Consider the following 16,009-nt stretch of genomic DNA (forward strand, 5'->3'; position numbering starts at 1 on the left):
CCAGATGATCTCACGGTCTGCCCGCTGCACCGTCTTTGTACAGTTCCACTTAAATGCTATCAGTCGAAAACAGATTCCGGATGAATACAGTTTTAGGGCTGGGTGTGTATGTTCCTTGTATAGTCTATAGGAAGAACAACTCCTCCCTCTGTCTCTCTGACATCCACACTCTCACACTGTACTCTACATCCCGCCATGTATCTGTACGTCTAGACTGGGGTTCCCCAGTAACCCTTAGTTGTCCAGACCCCCCCGAGGCTGAGCTGATTAACAGTAATAGGGAACAACAATGCATGATAATGTGAATTACAATGGACCAATGGAGGCGGCCTCTGGCCGCGCGCTCCATATGAGGCGATGTACATGGACCCTACAGGCGACAGGCCAGACAAAGACAAAATCATGCCAGACTGTAGGTTAATCTAAGTGGAAAGGACATGTGAGGCCCGGAGGGGATGTATATGGGTCCTCAGCATAGTCAACACACACACACACACACAGACACAGATGAAGAAATCAGTTTATTTTGAACAGTAAATACACTCGCGCTCGCCAATGTGCACACATTAGCCCAATGAGGTCATCCTTTCGCTCCAGCTTTCGTACCGTTATATTTTAAGGGCAAAAAAAATATGAATGGCACTCAACCTAAAAACACATCATTTCTCTGGTCCCTGAAAAACTAATACTGTAGAGGTTGTGTTTTTTTCTTTACTCTAGAGCAGCCAAGTGTGGTCACGCTGTTTGGCATTTTGCAGTTACTTCCAGGTATAGTGGGAAGTGGAGAGCCAAGAAAAGGGGTAGTGAGCTTCTGGAAGCACGTCAACACTGGGGATATACAGTGCAGTGAAGTGTCTAAGAGAAAAAACACAAACACACACACACACGCTCACTCTCTGAGACTGGAGGTCTTATCCCAAGTGACTCCCAACTTGCCTCGCTCAGGAGAGGTGGAGAGGTCAGGCTATTTACTCTGGAGAGGATCCCTCTGTCTTTGGTCCAAACACACTATACAGAGAGAGACAGAATATGTCCCCTTTCACCTCATTTATCACTCAACATATTGGACTCGGACTCCCATGCACTATGTAGTGTGTGATTATAAGGTGCTGTAAGAGATGGAGGTGACAGCTAATGGATATTCCCCTCGTTCTATACAACTTCTCCTTCACCCTCTATTTTTCCTTTTTGCCTCTCTTTTCTCTGCTTAGTTCACTTCTCTCAGTATTCCCATCGTTCCCTCGCTGATGGATAGCTCCTGTCAGGGCTGTGTACTGATGATGAAAACTGTTGGGGAAACAAAACAAGTAAAGACTGAGGGCCTAAATTAATGATCCTGCTCCGTTATCTCCCTACTGACGACTGCTCCACAGAGGACTGCTACTGTTTTGTGCAGCTTGAGCAAACACACGGGGATGTGTCCACATTAATAGTTTTTCTGAACTTCACTAATGAATTCCAGGCCAATTCTGACACAAGCGAGAATGAAAAATATATCATCTCATGTAATCTCTCAAAAAAGCTATACCCAGCTCTTCACTTATACAAACCTGGTGTCGCTGTGAGATCTTCTGAGACAAATAACCACGCTGGGTGTCCGCTGTTCATCACAGACACTTTGCACCGCTGCCGAACCCCGTGTGGATTTCTCCCACTCTGGCAGGCGCTGACCGGCACCGAGCGCCGAAACTAGCAGGAGCAAGAATTGTTTCTTCCCACAGGACATCACACTCGTACACAGTTAACTCAGCCATGTGGAAGTCTCCCTGCAGTGTCTGCACATCACCCAGCAATTATTGTCAAATGACTATTATTATAGCTGTGTGTATGTGTGTGGGGTATTCATAGCCGTCCTGTGCAGTACATGATATCCCTCTAGTTTTCAAATCTCATACCACAATAGAGCTTGTATGTTATATCACATGGACAGCAAATACACCAGCCTCCTAGTATAATTTACAGTACCACCACCTTGTATAGAAACCTTTAAATACACCCGTTTTCCCTGTTTAAAGGGGCAGTAAACGATTTTGGAGAAAGATTGTTTCCCTCTTTGTTGATGATATTTGACTTCACCCGCCGGGGCTTGAACCCGTGGCCTTAGTCGTAGCACCTGGGGAGTGATGTTTACAAACTGCACACGCAGTGGTGTGTGGTGCTGTCGGCACCTTATTTTTGTTGTTGTTTTCAATTAACAGAGACAGGGCTGCATCGAAAGAAAGTTTTTTTTGCTTAAGAATCGCTTGCTGCATCTTTAATTGCAGTTTAATTTATTATACCCATTTGTGTTTTCAATAATATGCTGGGGGTTTTTTGCCACTATGTATTGGGAACAACTGAAAGCCTATTTCATGTTGGCGTACTTGTCCGTTTTTTTGATGGATCTCAGTGGCGTAACTGTCAGACCTGAACATCTCTGGCGCCATCTGATGGAGATTATAGGGCATCACACTCATCAGACCTTTAGATCCCGACGTCAGCAAGGATGTTTAAACCGACAAGCTCGGATCAGTATTCTTTAAATTCAAGTAATTTCCACAGATTCACATTTACTGAATCTGTTGTGCCATCCTCCTCCAAACTTTCCAGTTTGTATTTTTTTTTTTTATTGTCAATCTATATTTATGCAAAGAACAGCACAAAAACATAATCTCAGACATTGAAAAAGAACCCTGATCGATATCCTTGGGTATTAAAGCCAATATTATTCATAATCCTGCACGCTGCTCCCTCAAGTCAAATCAATATCTCTAACAGTCCTACCAGATCCAATCATCGTGGACATTATGGAGTTTTACTACATAAAACGATTCTCAGGTTATTAATTGTGGCTGGTTGTGTTCAGGTGCTTCTTCTAACACAGTTGTGTCCAGTACGAAGCAGGAAGCACATTTTTATCCAAATCGGTTGAAGTGAAGTCACTCCATACTGACAGTGCTGAGAGAATGAACAACATACCTTGGATTTCAGTCAGTTTCCTTATTATTCCTAATGCAGCAGACAGTGTCTCTCATTATAATCAATAAATGAAAATATTGATTTATCGTTAGGAACATTTGAGAAAGTCTACAATTAATGTGTTTTCTGTAAATATCCACATTTATCATGACATTTAAATAGTAGCCTTGTGTAGTGTGTCCGGTTTGTTCAGCATTTGTTTCACAGAAATAAGTCAAACAAGGAGACATAATTTGAAGAAATTGAATAAAACAGTGATCTACACACACAAAAAACACAAACTGTACAATGTCACACAGTCATGAGCATTTGTCTTGTTTTGCTGGTGGAAACAGAAAGGTTGAAAAACTTCTGTAACTTGTAGTCTGTGTTGTGTCACAAAATGCTTCAGAGGGAAAAAAAACGTCTTTAAAAAGATGGGAGAAAAAAAAATAAGAATCAATATCTGTATTTTGTAGAATAATCCTTAGGGGACACCACCAGACCTCGTCCCTTTCTGGCTCCTCGGTACACTGTCTCAACAATGTCTATCATCTCCTGCTTGTCCTCCATTGTCCAGTTGATCTTGTTGTTGTTACCGGTACCCAGATCAATCATGATGTGTTTGTTCCTGAGGACAGCCAATAACAATGTGAGAAGAGCAATAACACTAACTATGACAGCCAATTAAATGAATGATCACTTAAATTTTTTACAGCCTAATACTGTGTCTCATCGTCCTACCTGAAGAAGAACATGACCGTGCAGGGGTCGTACAACTCGTACATCTTGTTGAAGTCCGGCACTTCTGTGATGTCCACCAGGTAAATTACAGCAAAATTCTTCACCTGTCAGGATAAATATTAATATATTATACAAGATTATAATAGAATGCTTGAACTTTACAGACAGTATATTAAACAGAACAGTAGGGCTGAAACGATTCCTCGAGCAATTAGATTACAAAAAAAATAATCAATGCAAAAATAATTTTGCCTCAAAGCTTCATTTAATCAATGTAACTAACGTTGTACCGCTCGCTGTGTTTTCGCACGGATGATTATTACCGTCACAACGCGGGCTTCTGCTGTGGACACATGCAGTGAAGATTTATGAGCCGGCGCAGATTACAAAATGGATGAAGAGAGCAAAAACAGTGAAACAGGTGGAAGAAAACGACAGAAAGTTTCCAATGATTGGGGTCATTTTAAACAGATGAAAAACGAAAACTCGGTACAGGGAGTTGGTTGCCCTCGGAGCAGGCCGGCGGGAGGTGCAGCGCTTTGAGTGGACGTAAGGAGAGGAGAGGACATGGTTGTTTTGCTTTTGAGAAAAGCAATGCTAAAAAGGTTTAGTTTTTTCACAGATAATACAATTTTATGCAATTTAAGCAATAAAAAAGTAGCTTTTTCTGCAAACGAACAACTCTCTTGTATATTTACTATTGTTCCTGTTGTATGAGTGGCGTAACTCCTGTTTTGAATGGGTCAGTGTGTGGAGTGTGAGAGAGAAAAAGAGCGGAGCAGCTAGAAGTCCGGTGTGCATGCTAGCAGCAGATGTGCAGTAAATGTTACAGCTGATTTTGGTTTGTTTATTTTTTTACAGATTTATTTTGCAAAACTTCTGACGGTTAATTTAAAGTGCTCTTTTTCAAAGAGCACTTTAATGTGTTTATATATACATTGCCTTAGATTTACATTACCATTTTGTAACAAAACTAGAAGTTATCTGTACTTAAACTTATCTTAATATTTTTTTAAAGATAATAATTCTGTTTTTTAAAGGTGTATGACTCTATTCAACAATTAATATATGTTAAAAGTAAAAGATTTCATGGAATTTTAGAGAGATTTTGTGTAAAAATACAGTAAAAAAAGTAATACATTGCCTTAGATTTACATAAAAATGTTGTAATAAAACTAGAACTTATGTGTACTTAAACTTATCTTAATCATTTTTTAATGGTAATCATTCTGTTTTTTTAAAGGTGTATGACTATTCAAATAATTAATATATGTTAAAAGTAAAAGATTTCTTGGCATTTTAGAGAGATTTTGTGTAAAAATACATTAATATATGCTAATGATTGTAAAGATAATAACTGGGTTTTTTTTACAATTTATCTATGTTTTCCATTATACACTACATTTCTGTTTTTTTAAATTTTCTGGCGCCCCTGCTACCAGAAAATAACATTTTTTACAGGTTTGTTTTAACAGTGTACGCTTGCACCACACGTCATATCTTTTAAGAAATTAGTTTGAAAAGTAAGCCTTTTGGCTGCTCTAACATCTTTGGGCAGCATGGGATGAAAATTAGTCTCCAAATTGCTGACAGAGAGCAAGACACACTAACATAATGTACTGTAATGGGAATCTTGCTTGTAAAATTACTTGCTTGTTATCCTTTCATTTATGCTCGACGCATTGGTCCGTCAGACGGCGGCTGTGGCGTCACAGCAGGTTAACCGTTCGTTTATACTCACGCTTCAGGCGTGTCTGACACAGTGCAGTCTTCTCCTAAACAAAGGGTGTGTCTGCTGACAAAACACTATCTACACTGTTGGAATCGCCACAAGAAGAAGAAGGAGGCGTCACCCACCATGGCAACGGCAACAGAACTGGTGTTGGGATCGGTAGATGAAGAAGAAATTGTGGTTTTAAACTTGCTCTCAGGAAAGCGATGTAAAAGAAGAAGGTGGTCTGTTTGTCTTCTGATGAATGACAGGCACGTCAGGGTGGTCCTAGGGAAAACCTCCCCCTCATTCTGCCTTAAAAACACTGTCTGGCTCTCGCTTTCACTTTTAAACATTGCGGTGTAGGAGGAATCTCAACAGAGGCATTAATAATTTACTGTTTTTATCATTTGTGAATATCTGCCTCATTGACGGATCATATGAAAGGAGTTTTGTCTCCAAATCGTCCAAGTTACAAAACATGAGAGGTGCACGACCTCGCGAAACGGCGCAGATGCGCACTGCGCGCCACGGGAAGTGACCTCACAATGACGTCACAGCTGCCGTGCGGACGGACCGATGCGTGAAGCATAAATCCACCTTAACTCTGACAGCTGCCGTATGTGTGTGGAATTTACAGGCAAATGTTCCTTAAAGTGCATGAAGTTTTGCACCAGTTGGGAGTCGCTGTGACAGTCAAAGATGTTAAAAACATATAATTCAGAGTGAAGTTTGAATAGTTTGGGTAACAACAAGTACTGTGTGTCCGCAGCTCTTTGAGCACCAAGTAACTTCTGTGGTTACCCCAACACACTATGGTAATTGTGTTCTATCCCTGCTAACATTTAACAACACTGTGGTTGGAAAGTGACAGTTCTGGTCTGTACATTCTGGCAACTAATTTCATAGCAGAATTGCAATGTGTTATTTGACGGAATGCATTCCATTGAGCTCCTGTGTAAGGGAGAAGAGTCGGAGTGGTAACTATGCTGCACTCTGTTGCTGCTCATGTTTTACTTTGTCTTCTCCTATAACACACGCAGACAGAAAGTCTGGCAGTAACAAACACTAGTTTATTAAATCTAAGCACTGTTTTCATGCATGGGTAACAGCAGACCAGCAGTGGAGACAGACAGACACACAGACACAGACACACACACACACACACACACACACACAGACATGTACCAAAACATACGGTTTGTAGAACAGACAGTACTCGGACCTTTTCGGCGATGCTGTAGAGAACCTCGTCCATCTTCATGCACGTCGGGTCCCAGTCGTGTCCGAAGCGGATCACGAGCACTCGGTCCTCCTCCGACAGGATGGCTTGGTCGACCTGCCAGCCATTGTGGAGATGAGGGAGCATGTACGACATCTTGATCTGGATGGTTGACCACGCTGGAAACCAACACAGGGGACGTGAGCTTCACATGAGTTGATATAACATTTGCATAACATCCGGTAAAATGAGGGTTTCAGGTCGGAGCGCGAGCGAGGACTAGCGGCTAGCCTAAAGGTGATAGCGAGCTAGCGAGCTTGGAGCGGCTAGCTGAGGAAAAGGTCTGGAAAGGGAAAAAAAACTAACCAGACTTGACGGGAATTACCAGAAAACCACACACAGACAATTAGCTTACCTCAAAATACAAAAGAATTCGTGTTAAATGGAGAAGTAAACCGGCAAATCCCCCGGTGCTTTTATTCGATCCTTTTCGTCAACGCTACGTTGTTGCCGCACGCACGTCACTCACGTGCGACAGCATCGACGTGACGTGTTTACGTCACTGTACGTGGACGGATTCGTTTGGGTTTTTTGTTTTGATTAAAGCCAATAGACTGTATTGACACATTTCAAAATTAAATTACCGACCGCCCGTTTGAGTCGGGGAATCATTCAAATCTCAATCAGATAAACGACATTAAAGAAGGGAAAAGAGAGAAGAAATGTTCTTATGCACATTATTGGTAACAAATTGCACAAAAGTGCACTATTTCATGTACATTCTCGTGTAGTTTTGCAGTTCTTATATTTTTTTTTACATTTGTATTGCTTGTATTTTGTAAGGTGTGTTGTGTACCTGATACCTGCTGCTGTAACACCTGGATTTACCAGTTTGGGATCAACAAAGTACATCTATCTATTTATCTATCTATTCTAGTGTCTTTTTGTTCATATATGGAATAAGAGGTGAATATGGGCTTACTTCTCTTCCTTTGGAATGTTATGCAAGGGGTCTTTCAAGGACCCTTACCACTCCTTTACTTGGCCTTGAAAGTTACACGTCTCACATAGCATAACTTGATTCGAAACCAGGTGTTCCTTATCAAGCCAACGATGGGCCTATAAATGTAACCCCCAAGAAGAGTCGGGGGGGTTGTCCTTTTGGCCGGACACTCTCCAAGCTCTGCAGGGCTTGAATCGATACTGGTCTTTTTGTAATAAACCTTTATATACAATCAAGACGGTGTCGGCGGACTTCTCTTCAATACATCTTCACATCATCGCTACTTAGTATACAACAAAACTATCTAAATATTATACATCGGACACTAAATACATCACTAACTGGGGAACAAACGAACAATACATCACCGCATGCTGTATAATTTGACCCAAATTACTTTTCTTAACTCCTTCCATATACATTAATTGATGAAGTGATATGAAGTGAGATTGTCATGAAGACAGATGTTTGTTTTTGAGAACTCTGCTTTTTTTTTAAAAATCCACTTGGCATATGGTTATAATACTTGTCCTTCCCATAAGCCATGAGTAAAAAAACAAAACCTTTTTAGTCTCCAAACCTCAAGTTAGTTGACAGATAGATTTCTTCAAACTGCTCGTTTTGCAATAAACAGAAAGAACACTCAATCCACTTGATCCATGTCTCTGCATGCCCACCTAGAGGGAGACATTAGTTATCTTAACTGTCTAATCTTGGCAGGGTTGGTTTTTTTTAAATACATATTATTTCCTAGCCTAGCTGCAGACTTTGTGTACAAATCCTCCACTCATGGTGGGTACATAAAATAAATAGATAAGCATTTATTGATTCAACTCTCCCCTTCAACTTCTTCTCGTCTATTCATATCAGATAGAATCAATGTATATATCATACACTCCAACTGATCATTATGATTGTGGGACAACTTATTTTGATATATAGATACTGTATGAAGAAGTACTGAATAGTTCATATGCAGAAAGAGACACAAAGACAAAACATTTATTGTTGTGCAATCCATTACAGTACAATACAAAATACAAGGAACAAGGGTTCAAAGGTTATAGGAAAACTTTCCAGTCTATGACATAGCAGCATATTATGGCACTCCTTAGGGAGAGGGTGAATCATCATTAGATATGTCTAACCCTATCCTCAACTTCACCACTACACAACAACAAACACATGACTGTGGTTCTGAAAGGCCGAATGATTAACAGAAGTCTGACTTTCGTGTAAGACTATTTGGTCTAGGGCACATGATTGTTTAGCAAACAGTAGTGATAGCCAATTTTGCAATAAAATAAAGATTTAATTTCTAACATTGATCAAAACTGTAATCATCCCTTAAAGCTGATATTGGCATTAAAAAAAAAATCTGTACGGCTGTTTTTCACATTGCACAACATCAGCCCTCAGCTATCTGATCAAGTCTGTGAACAGGCATCAACTCAACTCTCTGCTGCAAAGAGACGCTTCCACCATGATGGTTATACAAGTCCTCTGCTCTAACACCACAGCCCATTCAGCAAAACAGTTCAATTCAGATCCTGTGCTGCTTGAACTCTCTTTAGGCCAGCAGGTGGCACAAGGGACATTCACATATATTATGGAGACAAAATGACTCCATCAGTGGTTCTTTGAACATCACGCACGACGTCTAGAGAAACATATCCACGGTCCATCACAGTTCCATGAGGCAATATGATAAATCTATGATAATCTTGCACACAATAATGTCTTACAATCCCTGAGGAGCTGATGCTCGGCTCAAACAGACAAGTGTTGGGTTGAGGTCAGGGTTTCGACCACGCTGATGTACAGCTGATTAGAACTGTACTCTCGCAGGTCCTAGTCGGCAGGATGCTCCGGACACGAGCGATTCACCTCAAACCACTCATCTATACACCTGAAACAGGAAGAGGAACATTTACATTTTGTTTTATTCACTGTTTACATGTCATAGTTTAGTGTTCCCGATTTTTTTTTAGATAAATTATCTAAAGAATCGAAATTTATCGAGAGAAAAATAATCTAAATGAGTGCAGTCCAAAATTTTCAATCATTTCATTAAAAATATACTAAATAATAATGTGAGACAGTATGCAAGAGTTTTTTTCCCACTTTTTATTCAAATTGAGAAATGGATGGATTATTTTTTCTGTTTTTGTAATATGCTTAGCTTGTATCACTTCTCCATCCACCAGGGTCCTGAGAAACCATTTTCTTAATATTACCTTGGACCTGTTTGATTTGAATTATTTTACTGTTTTTGTAATATCTACAGAAAGAATTGAGATGTTTTGCATGTACATCTTTTTATCCTATTTACATTGTAACATTTCAAAGTTAAAATAAACTCATAAACAATGCCTTGTGGCATTACTGGTTCTAGTTAATATCTGTAAAGTCTGTATTAGGGGAATAGTTAGAAATGTTGATAGTTTGATAAGATTTATGTTCCTCCTCTGGAAGTTGCAACTGTTTCACACACTGTATTTTATGCATTTATCTAACTTTTTAACACTAAAATCTTTTTACTCGTGTTTGTTTGTTCTTTGAGTGTTGGTGTGTTTTTTACCCTTTGTGGTAGATACAGAGGCAGGGCAGTCTGGCTATCGTGTCTCCCTGCTCCAGCTCATCTAAACAGATGGCACATTCCCCGGCGTCTCTGGACAGGATGTCCTCTGAGAAAAACAACACAGAGACAAACTGAGCAAGGAGCTGTCTCGCACACCAAACCTTGTATGAGAGTCTCAGTCCAGGCACTGAATCCAGTCTAACCACCAGTTTAACCTCTGGTAACCAGTGTTCGAGGTCGAGAAACACACAGCCTCTAGCAGGAATAGCTAACTACTAACTGTGGTGGAACAGAGTTTCAAATCTTAATCTCTGATCAGACAATACTGTGAACAGGTAAGGATACAGTTTTCTTTGCAATGTCACATGTTAATCTGCATATTCAGCTGTCACGGGCCCTACTGTCAACACCTGAGGCAAATGGGTATCTAGGACGTTTTGAAGCCTTTCATGCAATCATATTAAAATAAATGCTGTAGGAGCGTGGGCTCTGAAAATATTTGCAATGGGTTAGTTGAAGGATAAAGCCATGATTTTATAGGTTTCACACAACATATATACATATATATATATATATATATATATATATATATATATATATATATATATATATATATATATATATATATATATATATATGATCTATCAGAAACGTGTGTGAGTGTGCACAAGCATCAGCTGCATCATATTCTTCTCTACTTTTTGAATACATGCAACACAGTTCGGGCCAGGAAGGCTCTACATGCAGAGAGATCGTATAGTGACAACGGTATGTCTACCGAAAAGATGTGTTTACCTTTCCTGTGTGTGCACATGTGGGCGTGCACAGCACAGGTGTTCACACAGAGTTGGTCTGTACGCCTGCGTATATGTGCAGCTGCATTTCATAGCTGCATTTGCTTTGATCGCTTCATGCTGCGCCGTATAAAATCCTCATGCAGGTGCATTTCTGTGGATATACCTTGACCACAAAGATCGGTCTTGTGATGTATGGCATTACAGAGGCCGTTCTGCCACGTTCCCTTAGGCGGCACTGTTTACAGGATGTGGGGCTTTTGTTCGGTGGCGCCTCTGGCTGTTCAATCCCGGTGTAAATAAAGCCTGCCGGCAGTTATGATTCAGCTGGTCTCAGTATCATTATTTATATGATAACTCTTGCACACCGGCTGGTGTGAAGAAGAGTACGTAAACTCTACAAGTCTATCCAAGAATAATTGGATAAAAACTTGAAACATTGATTCATAATCATCCCCATGATTCAGTACCCCACGATCCAGTTGCCTTATTATTCCACTCCATTACATTTGCAGAGGCAAACATTGTACCTTCTGCTCGATTAGGTTTATTTGACAGCTTGAGGTAAGTGCTACATTACAGATAAAGAAACATAATAAAAAACGTATGACGATCTCATAAATATGATCCATTATTAATGAATAAATGAACCAACAGTAAATAAAGTAACTCCATATCAACCACATCATTAAAATGCAGCTTACAAAGAAATGCGTAAGAGGTAATAATTAAGTGTGATAATATAATGAAATATTGTGACTGTCCCAACCAGCTTCCTGTGGATGTTTTATCTCTTCAGGCCAAGCTATGGTCTTTTGAACTGCTCACGGCTCAAGTCCAGAGTGATGTCGCAAGACATAAAAAAATGTAATACTTAGAGACAGAAGTCTGAGAAGAAACATTTTCTGCATAATGAGCAGACAACGTTTTGCTTTGAATACATTTTTACTGTATAATGTTTTTTTACTTAAAGGGTGGGATTTAGTGGGAAATTGCAACCAGCGGAATATCCCTCATCTCACTCTTCACTTGTCATGCGTGTAGGCAAAATTACAGAGGCCTTCAGGTAACATAAAAAAGTAAAAGCCACTGTTTGGTTTGTCCAGTCTGGGCTACTGTAGAAACATGGTGGTGTAACATGGGTCTATAGAAGAGGACCCGCTCGGCTGCGGATATAAAGGGCTCATTTTAAGCTAGACACAACGATTCTTAGTTTCAGATTGTTATACACACTTATGAAAACGTATTCATGAATATTAAGTTAAATTCCGGCCGATAGATCCCACTTATTCCTACACGCCCATAGATCCCACTTATTCCTACACACTGGACATTTAGAGAGTAACTTAACACCAGGATGAAAACCGTTTGCTTCCCTCTCTGGTTGAAGGCTTCAGGTCTGTTTCACCTCTGACAACTGGGTGCGATTAGAAGTGTGCATTGTTGCAACTGAGACCACACTCAAGAGTGATGTCATGGGGTGCTGGAGTACACATGTACATCACTGCAGCGAGTGTTACACCACCGATCAGCAAAAGCTAGATTTTCAGCGGTCATCGAGTTAATGTTTGAGTTAAGATTTGAATGCAGGAGTTTGAAGTGATCATTTTCCCATTGAGACTTCGCTTACGTTACACCGGTTACTTCTTGCTGCAGTGGAAAAAGCAGTCTGATTTTAGCCTTCCAGTTAGTATTGTCATTGTTCAGGTTCCCATGTGTTTGTGTGTCCATTTTCAGAAAGAAAGAAAAAAGGAATTAAAGGATTAAAAGGATTATTATGCTGCTGTGGCAAAAAAAACAAACAAACACATGCTTTGACCCTCAGAATCCCTCATGACTTCTGTCTCTTTCAGCCTTGATTTCTTACTGTTGTAGGTGAGGCGCGTTTTGCTGAAACACATGAGCAGGTGCTTCTCTATGTCGTCCGACGCCATAAACTTGGAGCAGATGGGGCAGTGGAAACCTGGCAGGAAGACACAAAGACAAGATCATGAGGACCCAGATGTGCCGGCATCGCTCTCTCATAGCCTTTTTATTGATATGTACACAAGAGAGGGCGTGGGACTGTCTGCGTGAGCTCGTTCTTAAACAGTCCTATATGACCAGCTCTACAACTGGTATACACAATCTGGAAAAATCTGCTTACCTAATCAAGGTAACTCATCACAAACTAACTGTAAACACATCCTGAGATGTAGTGTGTATCAGTGAATTCACTTATTTATTAGATCACATTCATTATTTCATAATTTGACTCACATAAACAGTACATAGCGTCCTGACCCCAAGCACCCTCTCAGCTGCACAAAAAACCAAATAGGCCAGGAGCTGCTTGACTTGAGATAAGCTAACCACCTGTTTAAGGTTATAACGCCGCAGTTGAGAAAAGGACAAACAAATGCATCATGATCTCTCTGTCCGCAGTGAAACTCATGTTTGTGTCATGTGTCTGCACGGGAGGCGAGGAAACGGAATAAGCCCGAGGACCTAATGTCAGGCCCGGAGGAGTCACGTGGGTCTAATCAGCAACGGTTATTGATGAGGTGAGCAATGATTAGACATCCTCATCGAGGAAGGTACCGATGCCGGTAATCTGAAGGTGGGGGAACTAAAATGAAGCTGCATCCTTATTGACTACGGGAAAATGAAAGATGAGGAAATAGGGAGTGAGCGTCATTTCCAAGAGGAGCTCCAACAGTATACAATAAAATGTAAAAGTCCAAAACAAAAGGCTCAGTCATCACACAGCTATTACCATATTCCAGATATCATATATGTGTATATATATGTGTGTGTGTGTGTGTGTGTGTGTGTGTATATATATATATAAAGAGGCGTCTAACGTTACTGCTGTGTTAGTTTGAGCCATGTATTGTTGTGGTCTGGTCTGCAGACAACTCAACTGTTGTGAAACAGCTAGACTTGTGGATTCAGGAAGTTTGTGTGTGCGTTTGTGTGTGCGTGCGTGTGTGTGTGTGTGTGTGTGTGTCAGGCAATGTGTTACCAGCAGGAAGCCCTTATCTGCTGACCTACATAATGCACTCTTCCCTCACAGCTGGAGTGAAAAACAGGCCAGAGAGGAGGAGGAAGAAGAAGAAGAAGAAGAAGAAGAAGTAGAGGGAGGAGGAGCTATAAACAGCAGTGCAGTACAGTACAGCCACCTGTGGCTACAATAAAAAGTAAAAGTGCAAAACAAAAGCCTCAGTCATCAGACAGCTATTACCATATTCCAGATATCACGTGTCAAATGGAAAAACACCAAGCAGACCTGACCAATGCTTTGTGTACATGTTATGGTATCTTGCAGTAGTGTCATAAACATATGGCATAAGGCGGCAGGCAAGAAGTAACATGTCGACTCTAAACGCATTCTGGGAGCCTCAGACAGAACAAAGACCTGCAATAACAGTTATGCCACGTGATACTGTAAAAAAAAAAAAAAAATGGGTGTCAAATGAGATAAGGGCAAAAACAATGGACACGTTGTACACATTTAGAAAGATAGATAAATAGCATGTGTGTACCTATTGTGTGCACTTCAGAGGTTATGAGTAACAATGCATTACTTACTAATGTATGGATACAGGTTTTTCCGAATGTGTAGGTCTTACCTCCCAAAAGGTGGGGGGACAGGTGAGTCGGCAACGACCCGATGAGCAGCCTGTGGCCGTCGGGAGGCGGCTGGCCCTCGTCGTCCCCGTCCGTGCCGTCGAGGCTCCGGTCGAGTGCGCGCGCCCCTGACCTGCCGCCGGCCGGCATGCTGAGGCCGGAGCTGGTCGGCCCCGTGCCCGTGCCCGTGTACCTGAAGCCCGCGATCCTCTCCCCGCCGCCCGAGTGGCTCGACGGGAGGTCGGAGCTGGAGTAGGCTCGAGTTCTGCCATCGAACACGGGGCTGCTCTGCTTCGCCCCCATGCTGACTCTGGCTACACTCCTTCGAGGTTCCGAGTGTTCAAGTCCCTGAGCCCCGACACATGGGCACGGCGAGTCGTGACGGGCTGACACCAACAAAGGCAATAAAACCGGACACTCAAACAACAACAACAACAACAACAACCGAGGCGAGAAGGTGCATCTCAAAGTTTCATGGTGCGCCCCGTTGGCGAAGTGCGCACACACTGACGCGTAACTTAATTTCCAAATGGTTGTTTTTGTTTTTCTTGGCAGAGCCCTTCCCGTTGGTTGTTTTTTTTTTTTTTCAACAATGGAAAAGAATAAGAAGAAAAGGAGAAGAAAAAAATCTCTTCAGTCAAACGTTCTCAGTGTCTCCGCATCACGCGAGCACATAGAGTGCAAAGTGTTGACACGCGGCTCGTCTGGTTCAAGTTTGTTTTTGTGCTCAACTGCGCTCGTTCGCGATGAAGAATAAAAGCTGGGTCCGTCCTCCTCCCCCTGCGAGGCAGCTCCGTCACCCTCACCTCAGGTCCACCGGAAAAAGATCAAGACCCCTTTCAAAATAAGAGCACACAAAAGCGCAACAAAAGGATGAAAAAACATGTTTTATAATAAAACGTTGGGTCTTTAAGTTAATGCTCTGTGCTATCCAGTGCCATATACCGATAAAGCAACAATATATTTTCTGTGGCTATTATTGTTAACAATATAAATATATAAAAGCAAAATGAAGGCATAGTTTACCAGATCTGTGAAATGTTTTGTGCCTGTAGGCTTTCAGGTAATTCACGATAAGTTATACAACCATGAATGTTAACGTGATGCATAGACAGTGGTAAGGACAGCGTGACACGTGTAGGGGCAATTATCGCCAATGAATCCCGGTCGGTAAGGGAACAGCCGCCACTGCAATCTTATTCAATGGACACCTTTAATGCCTTTACTTTGAAGGTCGAACCGACGCTTCCTGTGCAGACCCCGTCAGACTGCAGGTTGACGCAGCCTTGAGTGGGCGCGTCAGGAGGCCCGTGACGTCAACCCCAGGAACACCAGCGGGCTGTTGGCACAGCAGTAGGTCACCAGTCCACTGTGTGATATGAAAAGGCCTCCATGTTGTGTTCCATTA

At 41.5% G+C, this 16,009-nt stretch overlaps 2 protein-coding genes across 2 annotated transcripts; both read right to left on the reverse strand.

Moving 5' to 3' along the window:
• Window positions 1-3,187: 3,187 nt before the first annotated feature.
• txnl4a (thioredoxin-like 4A) lies at window positions 3,188-7,189 on the reverse strand. The gene is made up of 4 exons (XM_035635229.2): window positions 7,030-7,189; window positions 6,618-6,793; window positions 3,682-3,785; window positions 3,188-3,568 (listed from the first exon to the last, which is right to left on the reverse strand). Exons 2-4 carry the CDS (start codon window positions 6,768-6,770, stop codon window positions 3,397-3,399), a joined length of 429 nt encoding a protein of 142 aa, XP_035491122.2. The 5' UTR covers window positions 6,771-6,793; window positions 7,030-7,189; the 3' UTR covers window positions 3,188-3,396.
• Window positions 7,190-8,591: 1,402 nt separating this feature from the next.
• On the reverse strand, window positions 8,592-15,370 carry LOC118310532 (E3 ubiquitin-protein ligase znrf2). The gene is made up of 4 exons (XM_035633530.2): window positions 14,604-15,370; window positions 12,860-12,955; window positions 10,199-10,304; window positions 8,592-9,526 (listed from the first exon to the last, which is right to left on the reverse strand). Exons 1-4 carry the CDS (start codon window positions 14,902-14,904, stop codon window positions 9,469-9,471), a joined length of 561 nt encoding a protein of 186 aa, XP_035489423.1. The 5' UTR covers window positions 14,905-15,370; the 3' UTR covers window positions 8,592-9,468.
• Window positions 15,371-16,009: the final 639 nt, after the last annotated feature.

Source organism: Scophthalmus maximus, chromosome 5 (genome assembly GCF_022379125.1).
Source record: "Scophthalmus maximus strain ysfricsl-2021 chromosome 5, ASM2237912v1, whole genome shotgun sequence".
Classification (NCBI taxonomy): domain Eukaryota; kingdom Metazoa; phylum Chordata; class Actinopteri; order Pleuronectiformes; family Scophthalmidae; genus Scophthalmus; species Scophthalmus maximus.

Excerpts from the sequence above, each read along its gene's own strand:
- txnl4a (XM_035635229.2), bottom strand. The coding sequence starts at position 6,770 with ATGTCGTACATGCTCCCTCATCTCCACAATGGCTGGCAGGTCGACCAA. Across the intron at positions 3,786-6,617 it reads TCTACAGCATCGCCGAAAAG|GTGAAGAATTTTGCTGTAAT; the intron begins GTCCGAGTACTG and ends TTATCCTGACAG. Across the intron at positions 3,569-3,681 it reads ACGGTCATGTTCTTCTTCAG|GAACAAACACATCATGATTG; the intron begins GTAGGACGATGA and ends GGCTGTCCTCAG.
- LOC118310532 (XM_035633530.2), bottom strand. The coding sequence starts at position 14,904 with ATGGGGGCGAAGCAGAGCAGCCCCGTGTTCGATGGCAGAACTCGAGCC. Across the intron at positions 12,956-14,603 it reads GTCCCCCCACCTTTTGGGAG|GTTTCCACTGCCCCATCTGC; the intron begins GTAAGACCTACA and ends TCTTCCTGCCAG. Across the intron at positions 9,527-10,198 it reads CTCTGTATCTACCACAAAGG|GTGTATAGATGAGTGGTTTG; the intron begins GTAAAAAACACA and ends TTCCTGTTTCAG.